Source organism: Ovis canadensis, chromosome 1 (assembly GCF_042477335.2).
Source record: "Ovis canadensis isolate MfBH-ARS-UI-01 breed Bighorn chromosome 1, ARS-UI_OviCan_v2, whole genome shotgun sequence".
Taxonomy (NCBI): Eukaryota; Metazoa; Chordata; class Mammalia; order Artiodactyla; family Bovidae; genus Ovis; species Ovis canadensis.
This window is the reverse complement of record NC_091245.1, coordinates 124,864,831-124,887,403: the sequence shown is the minus strand read 5'-3', so window position 1 is coordinate 124,887,403 and position 22,573 is coordinate 124,864,831. Positions and strand designations below refer to the sequence as shown.

Here is a 22,573-nt window from a genome sequence, read left to right as displayed (position 1 = left end):
CCAAGGTTCTTTCCAACCCCTATACCCTTCGACCCTACTGTCAAAAAAGGTTAAACGCTAAATATGTACTTGAAAGTCTGGTAAGCAAACAAAAGCTTCAGCCTAAGGGAGGAACTCTGGAATTGTGCAATCCCAGGAAATCGGGGAGCAGTGGGCGAAGATGGGGGTGGGGTGAGGGTCGAGGGCTCCGCGCGAGGCCCACCCGGGCTCTGGGTGCCGAGAGGTCTTTCCCGAAGGATCGCAAGCCGCAACCCCTCGTCCCCGGCCCAGAAGGCGGCGAGTGGCAGGGTTCCCTCTCCTCGCACCGGCTCCTCTGAGCCAAGGTCGGGGCCGGCCGGCTCTGCGCTCGCTGGGTGACGCCGGCCCCTCGGGGAGACCCCGGCTCGCACGGAGGCGCGCGGGGCGCTCGGGCCGCGGGGAGCCCGGGGACCCACCCCCCGGGGCCGCGGTTCCCGGGAGCGCCGGCGCGGGTAGGGGGCGCCAGGAAAGTCCCGGCGGCGGGCGGGGTGCAGGGGCGGGGCGCGCGCCAGGAGGGGCCGGGCCCGGGCGCGGCGGCCGCGCGGGGCGCTCGTCCGTCCCGGGACGCGCTGCCGCCGCCGCAGCCGGCGGGGCTCGGGAATAGGCGGGCCCCGCGCGCGCCCTGCGGTCGCCATGGCCGCCGAGGCGGCGAAGTGAGCTGCTCGGCGACCCCGCGCCGGGGCCGGGCTGCGCCCCCAGCGCCGCGGAGCCTGCGGCGCCCGGAGCCCTGGGCCATGCGGCCGCCGCCGCCAACACTGCTGCCGCCGCTGCTCCTGCTGCTCAGCGGCTTCGGCGCTGCGGCGCCCCCCGCAGGTAAGCGGGGCTGGAGAGCCCCCGAGGCCTGCCGGAGGCGGCGGCTCGCGGGTGGGAGTCCGCGGGGAGCCCGCAGTAGGTGGGAATCCACGGGAACCCCCATTTACTGGGGGGGGCGGTAAACAGGGGTGTCCCGTGCGGTGGGGTCCGCGGGGAGCCAGGATCAGTGGCGGGGGTTCAGGGCTGCCTCGATCGGGTAGGGTCGGTCCCGATCGGGTGGGCTTCGCGGGGCGTGGGAGCCCGAAGCGGGTGTGGGATGGTCGCGGGGGGTGGATTCCAGGCAGTCTCGGGCCGCGAGCTGGAGCAGCGGGAGGAGCCGCGGGGCCCCCGGGCCGCGCTGCCCCTGCACGAGTCTGGACACTCCGTAGCTCCTTCTCTAGGAGAGAAGCCCCCAAAGCTAGCGCGGCTCGACTCCGAATGTCTCCAAAGAGCAGAGGGAAAACCAGATTCAGGGCTAGAGAAGAGGCCGCTTCCGCGGGCCACAGATTCCTCTTCCCGAGCGCCTGAATGTAGCGCTGCCTGGCCTGTCCTCCCTGGCGGTGGGGGGGGGGGGGGAGATGGGGGTGGGGGGGAGGCGGGGGGGGAGGCGGGGGGGGAGGCGGGGGGGGGCCGGGGGGGGAGGGGAGCTCAGCCAGAACCAGGCCCAGGCCTGCTTCCCTCGCAGTTTCGTGCTAGGGAGGCCGGCCACCGGCAGGGACCTCTGTCCTGGGGATCGTGACTGTACCTCAGTCTTAACTGGGGCCGGGTGTGTCTGATTAGCGGGTGTGAAGTCCAGGTGGTCATTCCCCAGGGATCGGATAGACTGGCCGGCGGAGGAGGGGGAGTGGGGCGGCGGCGCAGAACCCAGAAATGTTGCCTTGCGGTGGGCAGGGGGCCAGCTGAGCCAGAATTTTAATCCTAGCTCTGTTCCCATCTGGACAGCCCCACCTAAGCTCAGCCTCCTGCTTACCTCTGACACTAACTGACCATACCTATGAGCCAGGGACAAACTACCAAGAGAGACACAGAGAGAGAGACAGAGAGAAATGACAAAGCTGGTTGTATGAGAACATTCTTTCTGTGCATGTCTATGTGTTTGTGTTTGCTGCCTTATTTCTCATGAAGTGACTGATATTATAATTTGGGTAACACTTTATAAGTCTCAAGAATGTAGAAGTTTTCTCCCCCTTGGATTCTCAAGCTGTTTTTTGGGTTTCTTTTTCTCAGCATCCCTTGCAAAGCCCTTAAACTCCATAGGTCCTGGATAAGGGAAGCATTGCATCAGGGAGGGAGAGAGAGAGAGAAAGAGACAGAGAGAGAGAGAGAGAGACAGAAAGAGAGAGAGAGAGAGAGTGTGTGTGTGTACTCCGGCACTCCCTGATGTCCAGCTCTTTCCCACCCTTTGGACTGTACTGTCTCCCGCTTCGCAAGCCAATTCCTTACGGCTCGGTGCAGGAGCACTCAGGGGAGCACTCAGGGGAGCACTTAGGGAGTGAGTTCAGTTCAGTTCAGCTGCTCAGTCCTGTCTGACTCTTCGCGACACCATGGACTGCGGCACATCAGGCCTCCCGGAGTTTGCACAAACTCGTGTCCACTGAGTTGGTGATGCTGTCCAACCGTCTCATCCTCTGTCATCCCCTGTGTGCTCCTAGTTAAATGGCTGTTTCCTCCTGGGAGCTGGACGGATGGGTTTGTATCTTTACTCTGCTCCTCAAACTTTGAGTCTTGAACAACCTACATTTGCTCCTTCCCTGGGCTTCCTTCAGATGAGATTTGTGCTTAGCCGTTCAGTCGTGTCTGACCCTTTGTGACCCCATGGACTGTAGCCCGCCAGGCTCCTCTGTCCATGGAACCCTCCAGGCAAGAACACTGAAGCGGGTAGCCATTCTCTCCTCCAGAGAATCTTCCCAACCCAGGGACTGAGCCCAGGTCTCCTGTCTTCCTGCATTGCAGGCAGATTCTTTACTACTCAGGTGAGAAGGGAGAGGGAAAGCTCAGGGAAGCCCTCAGATGAGATTCGGGTGTTGGTAAGTGCCCCAGGTGGTCCGCTACACTTGGGCTGCTCCTGACTAGTCTGTGAATTGTTTGTGATTTGTGTGCTGTGGTCCAGTGGTTGATAGGAGTATTTAGAAACTTTGTAATTTTATATTGCCACAACACCCACAGACAGGTCCATCTTTCTTTCTTTTTAATATTTATTTATTTATTTGGCTGCACTGGATCTTACAGTTTCAGAATGTAAACTCTTAACTGCAGCATGTGAGATCCAGTTATCTGACCAGGGGTTAGGCCCGAGCCCCCTGCGCTGGGAGCCCAGAGTCTTAGCCACTGGACCTCCAGGGAAGTCCCAGGTTCATCTTGCTAGTGATTATCTTTTACTGTATTCTGTGAAAGTTTGGGTCTGTGTGATGCACTGGAAATAAGCTAGTCCTTCATCTTTTTGCAAAGCAGCACCATGCTATACTAATCTGTTTTTTGTGACTGTTCGAAATTTTGCATAATAAGCAATTAAAAACTTAACTGGGATATTTTTAAGAGGAACTCTTTGTTAGCCCAAACGCAAAGTGAAAATATTAACAGCGATTATACAGTAAAAGGATAGTTAAGCAGAAAATTTTCCAGACCTTTCCGTAACTTAATTCCGTGTCCTTCAGTAGATATGTAATCACATTTATGGTCAGAGGGGAGAAAAATACAAGTATTGGAAAGAAAATTTTTTTAAAGGAAACTTGCGATATCAGTCACAACTTAGCCACTGAACAACAACAGCAAGAGTTGTTTTAAGGATGACATACGCAAAATATCAGACCTGACTCAATTTGTAGTAAATGCTGGTCATTTGCTTTAGGCAGCATTAAAGTACAGTAAGTCAACTCACTCTTTAGTAATTTAGTTACCCGAGTGTTGAAGAATGAAGGCTTCTGTTTGTAATTGTTCTAGTTGTTGCTTATTTTCTAGTGGATCTGAATGTACTTAGGCCACAAAATTCTCTTACCGTGACTTGCTGACCTGAACATCCAAAGCTTCTCAGAGCTTAGAGACCACTGAGAAAGACAGTAAATCCCCAACCACAGGAAAAAACATAGCAAATTACTGTATATTAAGAACTCCTGTGTGTCCATAACCTCAACAGTGGAAAGTACTGCGTAATAGGGATGTCTGGGGGCAAACTCCATAAATGACCGTAGCCCACCATTTATTGGGCTACTCTTTTAACGTGGACAGGCTGTTAAGTGTTTTATCTACATTATCTCTCCTAATTTTCTCAGCCATTCTTTTGAAGTAGATAATAACTTCATTTTGCTCCCTGGGAAAACAAACCATTCTTTTTAGGAAGAGACAAATGGTCTAGGTTAGATAAGCTGATATCCAGTATTTACAGACAAGAACAACTTTCTGGTTATGGGTGAGAATTCAGGGAGTTTTTTGTTTTTTACTTCTCCTTGTCTGCAAGGTATTAATCGGAGATGGGATCACTGATGTTCACCATAATGACCCATCCATGGAAGGATCCTGAAGGATCTTTTTTGTTTGTTTTTGCATGTTTTTTATTGGAGGATAATTGATAATTGCTTCACAGTGTCGTGTTGGTTTCTGCCAACAACAACAACAACACAAGTCAGTCACCCTTCGAGGGGAGGGGGTTTCAGGAGGGAAGGGGTCTTCGATTGTCAAGATTAAATGATTAATTCTGATGTTAGTAGTACTTTATTATCTGTGTGTGATATGTGTTAATCAAAATAAGCTATTAAGACCCAGGAGAGCCTGTTCTTAAAAATGCATAAAATCTCAAACACCTGGATCCAGGGTGGATCGGAGGCAGCCAGTTGGGGCAGGAAGGTGGAACAGGAGGTGTGATTGCACAGTAATTGTATGGAAGATACGTTTGGCATCTCCCTAGGTTCTCTCTTCTTACCATTAACAGTGAACCATTGCCCCAAAGACCATGGAGAAGGAAGCAGAGTGGGGCTTTGTACACCCTCCTTGGGACTGTGAGCTTTGTCTTGTAGGAGCTAGGGTGCCATTAAAGGCCTGGTGTCCACCTCCCTGGACTGTGCTAGTTTCCTGTTTTTGCTGTAACAAATGACCACCAACTTGGTGCCTTAATATAACACAAGCTTATTTGTGCCTGGTATCTTTGTTGTGAGTTTCTTTGCCATAGATACCCTTGCCCACAAGCATTTTCAACCTCAGACGTTTTCACTGCATGACTAATTGGCCATCAGGCAATTTTGCCGTAATAGATAAAATAACTGGCTGACAGCTTGGTTTGACAGTTTGGTTTCAAGTGGTTGAAATGTGAAAGCGTTTCTTAGTGAAGTTCCTGATGGCTTTATCAAGCTGACAGATGATGATGACTTGGTTTTCTTATGAAACACACTACCCTGGAAGAGAAAGAGGCCAATGGCCTTAATTAAAGGTGCAGAGTTGAACCAACACTTCCCATAGAACTAAATATTTATCAACAGACATGTGACAATATGCCAGGACACACGGTCCAAAGCTCAGTTACAAATATGTGCCCCAGTGTTTAGAAGCTGACACCTTGCTTAACAAAAGAAGAAATGTCAGTGAAAAAGAAAAACCATGAGACAAATCAATACACACAAAAATATATGTATATATAATATGATAAACAAAAGACTTTGAAGACGAGTACTTCGTAAAGCCCACAAAATAAAATCGGTTGTTTGCACAGTATTGCTATGAATCTACACACATTTTAAATGTATTCAAATATTTTTCATTTTGCAATAGTCTTTTAAATTTTGTTGTTTATTTTTCATGGTTCATTATGTCCAATGTTATGTTTCTCTTTTATTTTTCATTATTTTACTTTTGATAAAATTCACTTTTATCAAAATAAGATTTGTGAAATTTACTTTTACAGTTTACATAAGCTAAATTGCCTTATGGCCCATTAGTTATTTGGTGAAAATGTTTGCAGTAAAGACACACAGTGAAGATGTGTGTCAGTCACTCAGTCGTGTCTGATTCTTTGTGACCCCAAGGACTGTAGCCTGCCAGGCTCCTCTGTCCATGGGATTTTCCAAGCAAGAATACTGGAATGGGTTGTCACTTCCTTGATACGTAGAACTGAGTTCAGCGTCTTACAGTTCTGGAAGTCATGGTCAGATGCGGACTGGGCTGGGACTAAATCAAGGTGTCCTAGGGGTGTGTTCCTTTGTGAGGATTCTAGGGGGAGAATCATTTCCTTGTGTTTTCCAGCTCCTGGAAAAACAGTGGTGACCTGGGTCCCCCCAGATGCTCCAGGATAAGTTGTCTTTAGATCTTCTGTAGGGCCCTGAGTTTCATCTGCAGCTCCAATCCCCGTGGACCTAGTGTGTTCATAAGACATAGACGTCTTGCGGGGAGGGTACTGTTCTGCCTCACTCGGGGTCAGACCATTGACCACAGCGGTCAGCATGGGCTGAGCCCTCTGTTGGTGGTCACTGGAGGCTCGGTCTGGGTAACAGCTTGCAGCTCACCACCTGCAGCCAGCCATCAGGACACCCTGAAACTTGTTTAGTCGCTAAGTCACGTCTGACTCTCTGCAACCCCATAGACTTGTAGCCCACTAGGTTTCTTTGTCCATGGGATTTTCCAGGCAAGCATACTGGAGTGGGTTGCCAGTTCCTTCTCCAGGGGATCTTCCCAACCCAGGGATGGAACCCCGGTCTCCCACATTGCGGGCAGATGCTTTACTGTCTGAGCCCCCAGGCACTTCTTTAAAATCACACTTAGGCAGCGATGTATGGTTTGGTGTCTGGTTTGCCTTTCATTCGTGGGCCTGCGTTTGCCCCTCACTCACTCCATTTCCAGGAAAGGCGGTATCAGTTCACTTTCCATGTGGACACGGATGCTCAGGGGTGTTGTGGCATGACTCCATGGCTCTTCGTGGCAGGATCAGGATTCCAGCTAAAGCCTTTTGTCCACAAATTCTCTTTTCTTCCTACAAAGCCTTTGTCCACACTATTGACTGCAGGTGATATGGCCCTAAATATATGGACCCTTTAGAGCCATCCAGATAAGTCCAGAGTTAGTCAATCTTTAAGGAAGTCAACCCCGATTATTCATTGGATGGACTGATGCTGAAGCTGAAGCCTCAGTACTTTTGCTACCTGCGAAGAACCAACTCATCAGAAAAGACCCTGGGAAAGGATTGAGGGCAGGAGGAGAAGGGGGCAACAGAGGATGAGATGGTTGGATGGCATCACCGACTCAATGGAGATGAGTTTGAGCAAAGTCCAGGAGATAGTGAAGGACAGAGGAGCCTGGCGGGCTACAGTCAATGGGGTCACAAAGAGTCAGATACTTAGTGAGCAAACAACGGCAAGCAGAATTGTACCCACTTCCTGCCCCAGCCTCTCCGAGACCAGAGGAAAGGCAGGACTTACACATAAAGCAAGAAAGAGAGCTTGAGCTTAGCCTGGATTTCTCCTGGACAAATGCAGAAACTGGCTGCTTAATCCCTGAAGGAGAGACAGCAGGTTACTGGGCTATAGCCCCATCGTTCCCCAGGCCCCAGGAGCCTGCTCCTCCAGCTCCGGGGGATGGGACAGCCCCCAAGTCTGGCAACACCCAGCCTCCCTGGAGCTCCTGCTCTAGCATCTGAGGAAGAGGAACCGGTCACGTCGTGCTCCTGCGGGTCTCAGCAGTACACATGAAATTAACCTGCTCGCTCCTCCTAAGAACCCTTTGAAGTCTGCGCAGTGATCATTGCTGTTTCGCAGATGATGAGATGACCGAGGCACAGAGAGGTGAAACAAGGTTCTGCCAAGAGCAGGAGGTTTCGCACCCGAAGGTCCTGCAAAGAGCATGGGGCTTTGAAGCCAGGCAGTCAAATTCTGGTGCTCCTTACCAGCCCCTGGGTGTAAACACAGCACCCAGGTAGTGGGAAACCCAGGAGAAAAGGAAAGGGGGATCGGGAGGCAGGAACGTGCTTTGATAGGGTGGTGCTTGAGCAGAGTACTGAAGGGAGTCGGGGAGAAGCGTGGCACAGGGAGAAAGAAGGCTCCAGAGAAGGGCAGGGAGCGGTGTGAGGGCCCCCTCCCGCCCCCGCCAGCGATCCCCTGGAGCGAGGAGGCGGCCAGGGGAGGCTAGGCAGGAACAGGCCTCCCTCCAGAGATGATGCGTGCAGGGTGGGGTTGAGGCCACTGGTGTGAGTGAGTGGGCAGCCTCTGGTGCTTCACCGTGAAACCCACAGCCCCGAGACTCAGTTTCTTTTCTGAATGTGGTGAAACTGGGGATGCCAACAAACTCAAATATGAGAGACATCCTGCAGGTCCCCTGGCCACACCTCCATGAAATGAAAAGTGCAGAAAGCAGAAGGCTCTGATGGAGACTCCCGACGTTTACTGAGAAGGCTGTCCTCTGGTCTGCCTACCTGGTGGGCTGGAAGACATCAGTGGTCCCTAGTGCTCCCCTTCTTAGCTGACTGTCTAGATGGGGATGGGGAGGGAGTGGAGAGAGAGGGGATGCCTCCTAACTCCTCCCCAGGGAAGGGGAGGCAGGCAGAATAATGGTCCCTAAAGAGATCCACAGCCTGATCTCCAGAGCCTGTGACCACGTTGCCTTACGTGGCAAAAGGGATGTGATTAAATGAGGGGTCCTGAGCTGGGGAGATTTTCCTGGATTATTGGGCTCAGTGGGCCCAGTGCAATCACACAGATCCTTGGAAGCTGGAAGAGGAAGTTGGAAGCAGAGTCGGCAGCACAAGATCAGGCTCAGCCCAGCATTGCTGGAGCAAGAGGCCAGGAGCCAAAGAATGTGAGCAGCTTCTCAGCAAGGAGAAAGGCAGGAACTGTTTCTCCCCTGGCTTCCAGAAGGAAGGGAGCCTGCCGACACCTTGACCTTGGTCCGTGAGACCTGTTGTCTGACCTGTAGGAACAATAAGAGCATATTTCCAGGTTAAGACACTACATTAGCCTTCCCTGCTGGTCCCGTGGTTGAGATTCTGTCTGCCTGTGCAGGGGACGTGGGTTCAGTCCCTGCTCTAGGAAGGTCCCACGTGCCGTGGAGCACCTAACCCACATGCTGCAACTACTGAGCCCTGGCACCCTAGAGGCTGTGCCCTGCAGCGAAAGAAGACACAGCCAGAAGCCCGTGCACCAGAGCTAGAGGGTACCCCCTAGTACCCCCTCTTGCCACAATTTGAGAAAAGCCCATGCAGAGCTAGAAAGACCCAGCACAGCCGAAAGTAAATAAACAGATAAAATCTAAGGCGCTATGTTTGTGGTCATTTATTTCAGCATCAGTAGGAAACTAACAGGGCAATGGGGGCTTCCCTAGTAGCTCAGCTGGTAAAGAATCCACCTGCAATGCAGGAGACGCCGGTTCGATTCCTGGGTCGGGAAGATCCCCTGGAGAAGGGATAAGGCTACCCACTCCAGTATTCTTGGGCTTGCCTGGTGGCTCAGCTGGTAAAGAATCCGCCTGCAATGCAGGAGACCCAGGTTCGATCCCTGGGTTGGGAAGATACCCTGGAGAGGGGAAAGGCTACCCACTCCAGGATTCTGGCTTGGAGAATTCCATGGACTCTATAGTCCATGGGGTCGCAAAGAGTCGGACATGACTGAGTGACTTTCACTTCACTTCAACATAGACAGGAGAGAAGGTCTCTGAGATGCTTTGACGGGTGCCCAGCCCTAACCAAGCCCTCACCCCTTGAGACCCTGCACAGCGCCTCTTGGAAGCAGGATTTCATTTCCTGAGCTCACTTTGCGATCCACTGGGCCATAGCAGCCCCAGTGAGCAGGGTGGGCCAGACTGGAAGAGCAGGCTCCCGCCACGCTGTGCCTTTGGGCTAGCTTCCGTCAGGCCTGGCACGAGTTGGCAGAGTGTCAAGGTAGCTGGTTGAATTAAGATCTGGAAGGAAGGTCAGCCCCAGGCCTTAGCTGTGAAAGTGATGGGCATTCTGTAAGTAAACAGGTGGCCACAGATTCCAGGCCACAACTTCTTTCAGCAGGAGCGTGGTGGGCCAGGCTCTCAGCTGGTCTGGGCGTCCTTCTTTGAGACTGGATGCATTTACTGAAAATGTGTGGTTTGAATGTCCTGCTTGGAACTCTGGAACAGCCTGTTTTTCAGACTTTCCAGCTCTGGGTGTTTCTCATTAATCTTTTAGTCTCAGAGAAAGTCTTACCATCACCATGTGTTTCCTCACGGGAGAAAAGTCTTCCACCCTGGTGGCCTCTAGCCCTGTCCTGTAAATCACGGGTCATCCCAAGGAGGGGGGATTCTAATATTGGCGGTGGTTCCTGCAGAATGTGTTCTTCTGTCGTTTGTGGTTCTCAAACGTCTCAACGTGCATGCGAGTTAGATGGGAAGCTTGTTGAAAATGCAGAGTTTCTGGTCTGGGGTGGGCCGTGGGAATCTGTATTTTAGCCTCAGTGATTATGACGTTGGGGGAGTCTTTGAGAAACATATGAAGCCCAGAAGACAAGTTCTCACCCTCCCAGGTGTCTTTGGGATTTGCACATCTGGTTTGGGATGTGTGTGTGTGTGTACACATTTGTGGAGATTTCCCAAATATTCCTTATATCAAAGTCAGGGTCTCATGCTTGTCTAGTAGCCATCAAGTTAATCTTCTCCAGAACCTTCTCCAGTGTACTATGGTTTATTCCTTATTCCTGAAGAAGAAACCAAGCCCCAAGCTCTTATGTTACCCCCACTCACTACAGGTGGTCTCACCGCTGTGACCTGGGTTCAGTTCCTGGTCAGGGAAGCCTTTCTCCTTCCTCTCCCCCTGCCACCTACCAATTCCCCTGCGGGACCATACCAGCCTCTACTTCCCTGGTGGCTCAGATGGTAAAGAATCTGCCTGCACTGCTGGAGACCCAGGTTCAATCCCTGGGTTGGGAAGATCCCCTGGAGAAGGGAATGGCAACCCACTCCAGTATTCGTGCCTGGAGAATCCCATGGACAGAGGAGCCTGGTGGGCTGCAGTCTCCGGGGTCACAAAGAGCCAGACATGACTGAGCGACTGACACTGCTACTCCTAAAGGTAGACGGGCGTCCTCATTCAGCCTCAGGCAGGACCTGCTCGTATGGAACTGGAACCTGCAGGTAGAAAGGCAGCCCCAAGCCCCTTTCCCCACAGACTGTGTCAGCTGTGCCGTCTTTTGTTGTTCAGTTGCTCAGTCATGTCCGACTCTTTGCAACCCCATGGACTGCAGCACATCAGCCTTCCCTGTCCTTCACTGTCTCCCAGAGTTTGCTCAAACTCATGTCCATCAAGTTGGTGAGGCCATCCAACCATCTCATCCTCTGTCGTCCCCTTCTCCTCCTGCCTTCAATCGTTCCCAGCATCAGGGTCTTTTCAAATGAGTCAGCTCTTCGCATCAGGTGGCCAAAGTATTGGAGCTTCAGCTTCAACATCAGTCCTTCCAATGAATATGCAGGGGTGATTTCCTTTAGGATGGACTGGTTGGATCTCCTTACAGCCCAAGGGACTCTCAAGAGTCTTCTCCAACACCACAGTTCAAAGGCATCAATTATGGGATTAACAAATAGTTAAACCAAGATAAGAGAGTTGAGGGAACCCTTCATGCAATCTCCAGGGAAGAGAGCCAAGGGAACCCCCATGTGCCATTTCTGGGGTGAAGGGCTGTCTTTAGTCAAAGGCTAAAGGCGTAGGGGATGTGCGGGGAGAATGGGTAATATCAAAACCCCAGCCATATGAATTTTGTAATTGACTTTTCTCCTCTTGACCCTCCCTGTCTCCCCCTCATCTCCTCCCTTCTCTTATTCTCTGTCCCTTTCAAGACTCCCTGGCCCAGCTGCCTGCTCCTGGAAACCTGAAGGTTCATCTGTACAACGCCCAGCAGGCGCTGAGCTGGGAGCCAGTGTCCCTGGACAGTGACCCGAGGCCGGTGGTCTACCAGGTGCAGTATAAATAGTAAGCAGTGTTTCTGTTGGCCTCTTCCTGGGAGCTGGGAGCGGGACTGTTACGGAACCTGCGGCCAGCTGCCTGTTCTTGCTCCTTGGCAGGACCATAAGCAAAGTCGTCGCAAGCAGATAGTCCTCTTGGACTTTTTAGCCACACCCTGTGCAGCGTGTGAGAACTTAGTTCCCTGCCCAGGGATCAAACCTACACCCTCTGCATTGGAAGCCCAGAATCTTAACCACTGGACCACCAGGGAAGTCCCTCTCTTGTACTTCTTAAATCTCCAAGGGTGGAGATTTCACAACTTCCCCTCCAACCCCTCCGCTCATCCGCAGGCTGAAAGGACATTGACCCTCAGGGAGCTCAGCGGTCTCACCACAGGGCAGCTTAGCTGCGTGGAAGTTGATTCATCAGTTTAAGGTGGAGATTGTATGAAAGGGTTTCCTGTCTGGAAAGGACTGGAGGTATCTTTTGGTCTTCATCGTCTTCAGGTTTCAAAATCTGGTTTATTTAGCCTTTTGGCCTGAGTTTGTCCTAATAAGAAAGCTATTCAATTAATGAACAATTAATTCCCAGTTTCTAAGCTGGTGATCCATTTTGCATTTTATTCTGGCCCCTCATTCTGTCTCTCACCTCCTCTTCAAGCTGTCCTACAGTTGGCCATCACTTGATTTACAGTGTAGACACACAGAGGAAGGAGAAAGGCAAAATCCAGGTCATCGTTTACCTTGGTAGATGCATTAAGTGAAGACCAAGTTAAAATTATTGTGAGACTTCTCTTGTGGGCCCAGTGTTTAGGACTCCATGCTTCTAATACTTGGGGCAGAGATTTGATCCCTGGTCAGGGAACCAAAATCCCACATGCCCTGAGGTGCAGCCAAAACAAGCAAACAAAAATTATTGGCTAAGTCATTTTTAGATTACTAAATAAATGAAAGTTTTAAGAGTGGGAATGCCTAGTGCTGGTGAGAACGTGGCTGGTGGACACATGCTGAATCAGAATCAGTTGTGAGCACAGTCCTCTTGAAAAGTCAGTTCTGCTCTTCATTTAGAATCGTGGGAATGTCCACACTACTTTTTTATTCTAGGCAGACAATACAACCTCCTCTATCAGAAAAAAAGAAACCAAACAAACTTATATTCATGAAGATACACATTCAAGTGTCTATTCATGTCCATTGGCTAGAAGTTGACGAATTGTGTCAAGATAACTTGTGAATGAGCCCTTAGGAGACCACTTATGTGTCATGACAGCAGGTGCAACTGTATCCAGTTTGGAATGAATCTATGGTCAGAACAGGTAGGGGATGTGGAAAAATTACAAGTGGTTAATTTGTTAGAGGAGGAGGTTTCCAGCTGACTTCTTTTTTCTCTGTAACTGTTCAGTGTAACAATATTTGCTTAATGATGGCCTTCCCAGGTGTCACTAGCAGTAAACTGCCTATCAGAACAGGGGCTGCAAGACACCCTGGGTTGGGAAGATCCCCAGGGTAGGAAATGGCACCCAGCTCCAATATTCTTGCCTGGAAAATTCCATGGCCAGAGGAGCCTGGCAGGCTACTGTCCATGGGACCACAAAGGGTCGAACATGACTGAACACATTATAAAAATGAATTCTAAACTGAGAGTTGAGGCCTATCTCTGGATTGCATTTACCTATTTCTATTTTTTTAGAGAGATTTTTAAGGTGGTTTTAGTATTCTAAAAACTTTATTAAATTTGTTGTAATATTGCTTCTGTTTTAAGTTTTTGGTTTTGGGCCTCAAGGCATTGGGGATCTTAGCTCCCAGACTGGGGATCGAACCTACTTCCCCTGCATTGAAAGGCAAAGTCCCAACCACTGGACCACCAGGGAAATCCCTATCTACTTCTTAAGTGATTGTAAATTTCAAACATGATCATCTGTAATTAACAGACCCGTCCGTGAGGACCAGCTGCATCATTTTGTGCCCAGTACCAGCTGAAAACGTGGGGCTCCTAGTTCAAAAACTTTGGGGAATTCAAACAACAGCTCTGCAGCAGCAGAGCTTCAAGTCAGGAGCCCTCTTAGGAGTACAGCTCTGTGCCACTGCACAGACCACCTGCCTAAAGCTGGCCCCACTCACCCTTCAGTGAACACAGTCTCCTAGAGCGCTGCCCGAAGGTTGCGGTAAGAGGAAGTCGCAACTGATCGCCCGAATAGCGCTCGTCAGCCTTGATTGGGGAAGTAGTTATGAGTTGGCAGAGTGCCTCTAGACACTAGAAGGATCTGTCAAAGCCTTTGACAGTTTCTCACCACAGACTAACCTGTTTCACTCTGTTTTCTATTGGGAAAGCATTTTGTCAGATATTTTTTCAGGTTAGAGGTTGGTTTTGGTAGAGGAAACAGTTGAAAGTGAATGTCCTGCTTAGGGCTCTAGTGGTAAAGAACCTGCCCACCAATGCAGGAAACATGAGATCTGGCTTTGATCCCTGGGTCAGGAAGATCCCCTAGAGGAGGAAATGGTAACCCACTCCAGTGTTCTTTTCTGGAGAATCCCACGGACAGAGGAGCCTGGTGGTCTGTAGTCCATGGTGTCACAGAGTCGGACACGACTGAGTGATTTACCATGCACACGCATTCACACATCCTCCCTGTTTGGAAAAGCTGAGGGGTCATGAAAACTCAGAGGCTGATTTTTATGTTTTCTTTTCAAATTACAGACTTGATTGTGGGAAAGGGCCTTTGATTTTTTTTTTTTTTTTTTGCTGGTCTGTTTTTAGATACTTTCACACGTTTAGGACCTTTTAGTTACATGAAGTAATTTAATTCTGAGGCTCATGGAACTTTAAACTTTCCATTCTGTTTCTCTCCAGGAAACATCACTATAACTTTAAATGAACGTGCCTTCGTTTTTTGACAGTCATGCCAGCAAAGCCAAAATTACATAGAACACATTGTGGGAGAATTTTAAGTTTAAATCCGAGGTGGCAGATCCTCTGGCCTAGAGTCTATGTTTGGCCCACAGTGGTTTTTTGTTGTTTTTGCTGTTGTTGTTTTTCTAACTAGTATTAACATTTACAAATCTGGAGATTTCACTTTAAAAAAAGAACCGAATTTCTATTTTTTCTTGAAAATAAAAGCAGGCAGAGAGCCAGGCCCTTTCTAGGTCACACCCCACCTGGCCTCTTGCCACGCCGGGGCCTGCCCACCCTAGTCTTCCCAACTCTTTTTTTCTTAACTTCACTTTTTTCTAATTTTAATAGCAAAGCTATTTCTTTATAGAAAATCTGGAAAACCCAGAAAAGTAAAAAGTACAAAATTAAAGCAACCTGGAGTCTAAGACAAATTACTATTCTCATTTTAGTGTATTTCTCTCTAGACACTTTTTCTAAATACATGGACTTGTTTGCAAATATGCCAGCATCTGCGTAAGACTGGAGTCACATGTCTAGGTCCTGCTTCCTTTTTTTTTTCTCCCCTTTTAACTTGATGTAGTTAAGCTTGTGAATATTTTTTCATACAGTTATTTCAGTATGAACATTTTTATTCTATGTTTTGTTATATGATGTATCACTCATGATTTTTTTTTTAACTTTTCCCCATTCACGAGTGGTGTAGTTGACAGTTAGTGACCATTAAAAGTAATGTCCTCAAACCGAAACCATCGATGACTGTTTTCTCCCATTTCTGGAAGCGGACTTGCTGGGTTCACAGGGGACAGACTTACTTAATCATTTCTGGAAATGATGTAACAGAAGGTGAACAGGGAAATCATTGGTTGCTCCGGTGTTTAATAAATATTTTTAGATGGTGCTTAGTAGGCACCCCTACCTTTTCATTTGAAAAGACCCTGACGCTAGGAAAGATTGAAGGCGGGACGAGAAGGGGACCACAGAGGATGAGACGGTTGGATGGCATCACCGACTCCATGAGTTTGAGTAAGCTCTGGGAGTTGGTGATGGACAAGGAAGCCTGGCGTGCTGCAGTCCATGGGGTCACAAAGAGTCGGACACGACTGAGCAATTGGACTGAACTGAACTGAGTAGAAACCCCAGGCCTTGGTCCAGGCATTTTCCTCTTGTCCACGAGATCAACCTTCAAGACGACCCTAAGAATCAGATGCTGTAGCGCATCCCCATCTTATAGATAAGGAGACTGAGGAACAGAGAAGTGAAGTAACTGGGCTTGAACCTGGGTAACCTGGCTCTAGAGCCCATGTGTTTAATCACGAGGTTGTGCTCCCTCTCATGATTAGACAAATTCGGGGACAGAGGCTGTCCATATGAACACATTGCCAGGAGCCAGGACTGCCTGCTGGGTAATGCTCAGGCTGGCTGATTCATCATAGGCTTGGGCAAGAGGCTGGGGCTCCAGGCCCGGGTGGTGTCATGCCATGAGGCTGTGTTCACTGCATTATCCACTTAAATGGGGCCCACAGCAATTTATTTTCACCCTTTACAAATAGATGGGGAGCCAAACAGTGTCAGCTGTCATTTACATTTGGATGATTTGTACCGTTTTAAACCCTGTTCTTAAGAAACACTTTAAAAAAGTAGTTCTTAATGTATAGAAATAATATACAGAAATGCAACAGATTTCTGTGTATTAATTTTGTAACCTGCAACTTTACCAAGTTCATTTATGAGCTCTAGTAGTTTTCTGGTAGCATCTTTAGGATTTTCTGTGTGTAATATCGTGTCATCTGCAAACAGTAACAGTTTAACCTATTCTCCAATTTGGATTCCTTTTATTTTTCTTCTCTGATTGCTGTAGCTAGGACTTCCAGAACTGTGTTTAAAAAGTGGCGAGAGTGGACATCCTTGTCTTGTCTCTGAGGAAATGCTTTCAGCTTTTCACCACTGACTGTGATGGTAGCTGTAGGTTTGTCATAAATGGCCTATATTGTGTTGCCATATGTCCCCTCTATGCCCACTTTCTGGAGGGTTTTTTTTACTATAAATGGCTGATAATTTTGTCAGAGGCTTTTTCCTCATCTATTGAGATGATGGTATGGTTTTTGTTCTTCAGTTTGTTGATGTGGCATGTCACACTGATTAATTTGTGGATATTGGAAAAAATCCTTGCATCCTTGGGATAAATCTGAAACGGACAAGTTTGGAGGAGAGGGGAAGAGGTGGCACATGGTAGGTCAGTTCCCCGGCTAATCCCAGAGGGGGCCTTTTGCCCCAGTTCAACAGCTGGAATTGGCAGGGAGAAGGTGAGAGTACCTTCAGGTATCTGTGTAACTTAAAAAAAAAAATCACTCGCCCGCTTCTGTAGCACAGCCCCCAGTCTGAGAGGGGGCGCCTGTGGTTTGTGATCCCCTTCCCAATTAGGTCCCAGGACTCCAAGGTTCAGTGGTGTGTGAGTCTGGTGGGCATCTTCCGTGGAAGCCTTGGCCACACGTATTGATATCGCTTTCATCGGGTTACCTGCCACTTTAGCAGAAGCTGAGTCTCCAGACTGGGTCAGAGAGACCCTTAGCAGCCCACGTGGTGTGGGAGAGCCAGCGGCTGTGACCCCAGCCTCATCTCTCCTGTCTCCCCTGACCCTTCTTTCCAGGCCAGAGTTGCCTGTCTCTCGAGGGGACACTGCCTGCAGCCCCCACTGAGGCTTCTGGAGTCACCTCTCTGCCTTTTCTCAAGTCTGTCACCTAAGGACAGAGCTCAGAGTCGGGGGTTATTAATAGAATCCCGCGTGGGCATGTGGTATCGGAATTCAGGGGGTACATTCTCAGTTACAAGGATGCATGGCCTTACAGGCAGCCAGGTTTCCTTGGGGCAGAACTCTCTCTTTTTTAACAGTGGTTTATTTGCTCTCTTCTGGGTGCACTGGGTCCTCGCTGTGGTGCAGGCTTTCTCCAGTTGCAACAAGCAGTGGGTGGCTCTTCGCTGCACTGTCTGGGCTTCTCACTGTGCTTGCTTACCTTGTTGGAGACCACGGGCTGTAGGCTTGCAGACTTCAGTGGTTGCAGCACGTGGGCTTGGTAGGCTGGTGGGCTCCAGAGCACAGGCTCAGTAGCCTATGGCACACGCAGGCTTAGTTGCTCTGCAGCATGTGAAATCTCCCCAGACCAGGGATCGAACCCTTGTCCCCTGCATTGGCAGGCAGATTCCTATCCACTGTACCACCAGGGAAGTCCATGACTCTTTTTAAATGGGCAGCTATGGGGTGAAAACAAAGCTCTACACCAGCGAGAAACTGGGGTGTGGTTGCATGAACACAGTATCAGTTCTAACACAGAGGCTACAGAGGCTGAGTTTGAAGCATTAACATTGGCTGTGGAACAAAATGGGAGAAAATATTTGCAAACCGTATATCTAATAAGGGACTTGTATCCAGAATATATCATATAAAAAGACTCTTACAACTCAGCAATTAAAAGGCAAATAGCCAAATCAAAATAGAGACACAGGATCTGAGTAGACGGTTTTCCAAAGAAGATATGCAAATAGCCAGTAAGTACGTGAAAAGATACCCAACATCATTAGTCACCAGAGAAAATACAGACACTTGAATGGCTTCAATAAAAAAGTCATAATAACAAGCCTTGGTGAAGATATGGAGAAAATGGCACCCTCATACATTGTGGCCGGGAACATAAGATGATGCAGCTGCTTTGGAAAACAGTTAAAAAGAGAGTAACCATATGACCTGGTAAGTTCATTTCTGGGTATACACCCCAGAGAACTGGAAACATAATTTCACACAAAAATTTATATGTGAATATTCTTAGCATTATTCACAGCCAAAAAGTGAATAAGCCAGAAGACAAATAGCCAAAAGACAGCCCACCTGTCTATCAGCACATGAAGGGATAAACACGCAATGGGACGTTAATTTGGCCATAAGAGGGGATGAAGTACTGATATATGCTACAACATGTATCACGCTTGAAAACATACTAAGTAAAACAGGCTAAGCAAAAGGCACTAATCACAAAAGACCACATCACTTATGATCCCATTTCTACGAAGTGTTCAGAACAGGCAAATCCTTAGAGATAGGAAATAGATCGGTGGTAGCCCAGGGCTTAGGGATAGGGGGAGATTGAGAGTGATGCTCTAAGCATGGGGGTTGTTTAGGGGATGATGAAAATATTCTAAAATGGGTGTGGGGAGGGTTGCTCCACCCTGCGTGTATACTGAAAGCCATTGAAATGTCCCCTTAAATGAGTGTAGTGTGTGGTATGTGAGGAATATCGCAATGAAAAAAATGTTTTAAAAACTCAACCCTGGGAGAACTGTGATATGTGATCAAAGAGAGATTTCTGCTAAGTGAAATCCTTTTTTCTGTTTGCAGCAGCACCAGTAGTAACTGGTATGACGTCAACAAAGAAGATAGCAAGGTGGATTGTACGAACCTCACCAGAACAGAGTGTGACTTTACTGCAAACAGCCTCTCGGAGGGGTTCCCACGGCGTTTCAACATCTCTTTACGTGTTCGAGCTAAGCTGGGGGGCCTCATTTCTGCCTGGGCAACAGCACCTTGGTTCGAACACTATCGGAATGGTAAGGGACTAGGGTACAAATTCCTTTAACATTTGCACTTTGCTCTTTGCTAAGCGGTACTGACTCCATGCGCCTAAGTCCTGCCTCTCAGCCTAAATAACCAGCACCCAGTTGAGTGTGATGGTCAGACCAGAGTACTGTCCACAGAGGCTGAGGCTAGGGGAGGGTGATTCGCTACACTAGGGAGCCTGCAGATCAAATCCAGCCATTGACCTGTTTTTGTAAATAAGATTTTATCAGAACTGTGGTGTGTGTGTATACACGCATATGTAATGGAATATTACTCAGCCATAAAAAAGAATGGAATAATGACATTTGCCGCAATGTGGGTAGACCTAGAGATTATCACATTAAATGAAGTAAGCCAGACAGCGAAAGATAGATATTGTATGAGATTACTTACATGGGGAATTTAAATCTATAATACAAATGAACTTACTTATAAAACAGAAACAGATTCACAGACATCAAAAACAAATTTAAGGTTATCAAAGTAGAGAAGGGGGAGAGAGAATTAGGAGTGTGAGATTAACAGATACACACTACTATATACAAAATAGATAAACAGCAAGGACCTGCTCTGCAGCACAGGAAACTTAAAATAACCTATAATGGAAAAGAATCTGAAAAAGAATGTACGTACGGGTTTCCCAGGTGGCGCTAGTGGTAAAGAACCCACCTGATACCGCAGGAGATGTAAGAGACATGGGTTCGATCCCTGAGTTGGGAAGATCCCCTGGAGGAGGGCATGGCAACCCACTCCAGTATTCTGGCCTGGAGAATCCCACGGACGGAGGAGGCTGGCGGGCTACAGTCCATGGGGTCACACAGAGTTGGACATGAATGAAATAACTTAGCACCATGCACGCAAAGGTATATATATATATACATACACACACCTGAATCTAACACAGTGTTGTAAATCAACTATTCTTCAATTTAAAAAGTTTTATCAGAACACAGTTTCCCCATCTATTGATGTGTTGCCTATTGCTGCTTCCATGCTGCAACAGGCCAGCTGAGCAGTTATGCTGGGGGCTGTCTGACCTGTCAGAGCCTACATTCACCCTGGCACTTGACTGAGAAAGTTGGCCAGCCTCTCTGCTGAGTGGGGAACTATTAATAGTATATGGAATATACTATATATTGGCTTCACTGGGCACCATCACCTGGCACGAATTCTTTTATGTTCAGGAATGCTCTGAATTCAGCCTTGACTGGTACCTGTCATGTAGCAGAAAATATCTGTGGAATGACTGAATGAACAGACATTCTTCTGGATATTAAAAGGGGCGTCAGAGTCATCAAACACTACTGCTGCTGCTGCTGCTAAGTCGCTTCAGTCGTGTCCGACTCTGTGCGACCCCATAGACGGCAGCCCACCAGGCTCCCCCGTCCCTGGGATTCTCCAGGAAAGAACACTGGAGTGGGCTGCCATTTCCTTCTCCAATGCATGAAAGTGAAAAGTGAAAGGGAAGTCGCTCAGTCTTGTCTGACTCCTAGCGACCCCATGGACTGCAGCCCACCAGGCTCCCCTGTCCCTGGGATTCTCCAGGAAAGAACACTGGAGTGGGCTGCCATTTCCTTCTCCAGTGCATGAAAGTGAAAAGTGAAAGGGAAGTCGCTCAGTCGTGTCTTACTCCTAGCGACCCCATGGACTGTAGCCTACCAGGCTCCTCCGTCCATGGGATTCTCCAGGCAAGAGTGCTGGAGTGGGGTGCCATCACCTTCTCCGCATCAAACACTAGTTCATAGACTTGTTCCTTTTGCTGTTGTTCAGTCACTAAGTCGTGTCCGACTCCCTGCAACCCCATAAACCACAACACATCAGGCTTCCCTGTCCGTCACCATCTCCTGGAGTTGCCTCAAACTCATCTCTGTTGAGTCAGTGATGCCATCCAACCATCTCATCCTCTGTTGTCCCCTTCTCTTCTTGCCCCCAATCTTTCCAGTATCAGGGTCTTTTCTAACGAGTTGGCTCTGGGCATCAGGTTTAGCGATTCATTTTTCACATGGTCAGCTATGCCTGATAATTCTCCTGTGTCTACACAGATGCAAAGTATGGAACTTCTTGGGATCTTTATTCAAGCTCAACAGAAGTATAAGACAGTTGAGGAAATGTGATCGCTGTCTAGATATTTGATGACTTACTAAGCAATTGTTGTTCACACACTGTAGATGTTATAATGGTATTTTGTTAATTTTTTTAAAGGGAGGGGTCTGGTCTTTTCAAGATACGTATCTTATAGATGCAACGATGTAATGTCTGAGATTTGCTCCAAACCATCCGGAGAGTGGGAGGGTCAAGATGGTCCTTACAAGGTGAAAGAGAAACAAAACTGGCCAGGCCTTGACGGTTGATGTAAAACTGGGTGACGAGTACGTGCTCTTTGGCTACAGTCTTCTCTCTACTTGCTGGGTGTTTGAAATTTCCTGTAATAAGAAGCTAAGAGGGGAAAAAAAAAAAATCAGTGGTTTTTGCTAGCGGTTTGAGGATGGGACGAGAAGGCAGCATGGTCCCTGCCAGCTGGTCATCTGCTGTGGACCAGGCCTCTGTCCTTGAATGGAACGCCACCAGACGTCTGAGCTGTGAAGCACCACCTCAGTGGGATTAGTAGGGAACAAAGTAACGGCAGCAACAGAAGCAGGGCCTGTCGTGATGCCACCAGTCTCCTGTCAGCCAGCTGCTGCCGTCTGTCTTCCCGGCCGGAGTCGGCTGGCTGCGTCATTGGTTAAGTTACTGCCAGAGTGTCACTTCGAGCCGGTGGTGTTTGCAGAGCCCATTGCTGCTTTCGGCACTTGTGGTCGAGTCAGGATGGGAAAACAGCGTGACGATGCCTTACCGAGGGCTCGAGGGGAGAGGGCTTGGGACAGTGGCTGAAGGGGGCAGGCTTTAGCATCACGTAAACCTGGGTTCAAACCTCAACGCTGCCCCTAACTGGCTGTTACTCTGGGCAGGTCATATCCCTCTGGGCTTCAGTTGCCCCCTCTGAGAAATGGGGATGGCCTTCCATGGTTGTTACATGCAGATCCATGCGGACACACGTGTAAAATCCGTGTTGCCAGCTTTCGAGCAATCACTCAGGCCGTGGACTCCACTGTCCATAGTGACTGCACAGACCTATCAGGTCCTCCTTCTGGGCTTGGAGAGAAGGCAGGCTGTCTGCCCTGGAGAGACAGGCTCATCACATTGGGATCAGACTCCTGGGTGCTGACCTTTCAGTGGTGAAGGGATGTGGTCATCCGGGCATGCACACCCACTCCCTTTGGTGAGTCACATAAAAGTCTAGAGAATCTGCTCAGCGGGGGGGAAGGGGGGGCTGGCCCTGCACATGGGCAGGCTGACCGGTGCTCTGGCGACTTTGCCGTCTAAAGGGCAACTTGAAGATGTGCGTGCCAGCGTCC

At 48.9% G+C, this 22,573-nt stretch overlaps 1 protein-coding gene across 4 annotated transcripts in view; it reads left to right on the top strand.

The window, feature by feature from the left end:
• Positions 1-220: 220 nt before the first annotated feature.
• The window catches only part of IFNGR2 (interferon gamma receptor 2), a 33,694-nt gene continuing 11,341 nt past the window's right edge, over positions 221-22,573 (top strand). The window contains exons 1-3 of one of the 4 annotated variants that reach the window (XM_069549154.1): positions 221-831; positions 11,575-11,707; positions 18,960-19,168. In XM_069549154.1, coding sequence (XP_069405255.1) covers positions 753-831; positions 11,575-11,707; positions 18,960-19,168 — 421 coding nt within the window. In that variant the 5' untranslated portion in view covers positions 221-752. The remainder of the gene's footprint in view (positions 832-11,574; positions 11,708-18,959; positions 19,169-22,573) is intronic. The other 3 variants (XM_069549162.1, XM_069549148.1, XM_069549139.1) reach the window with 3 other exon arrangements.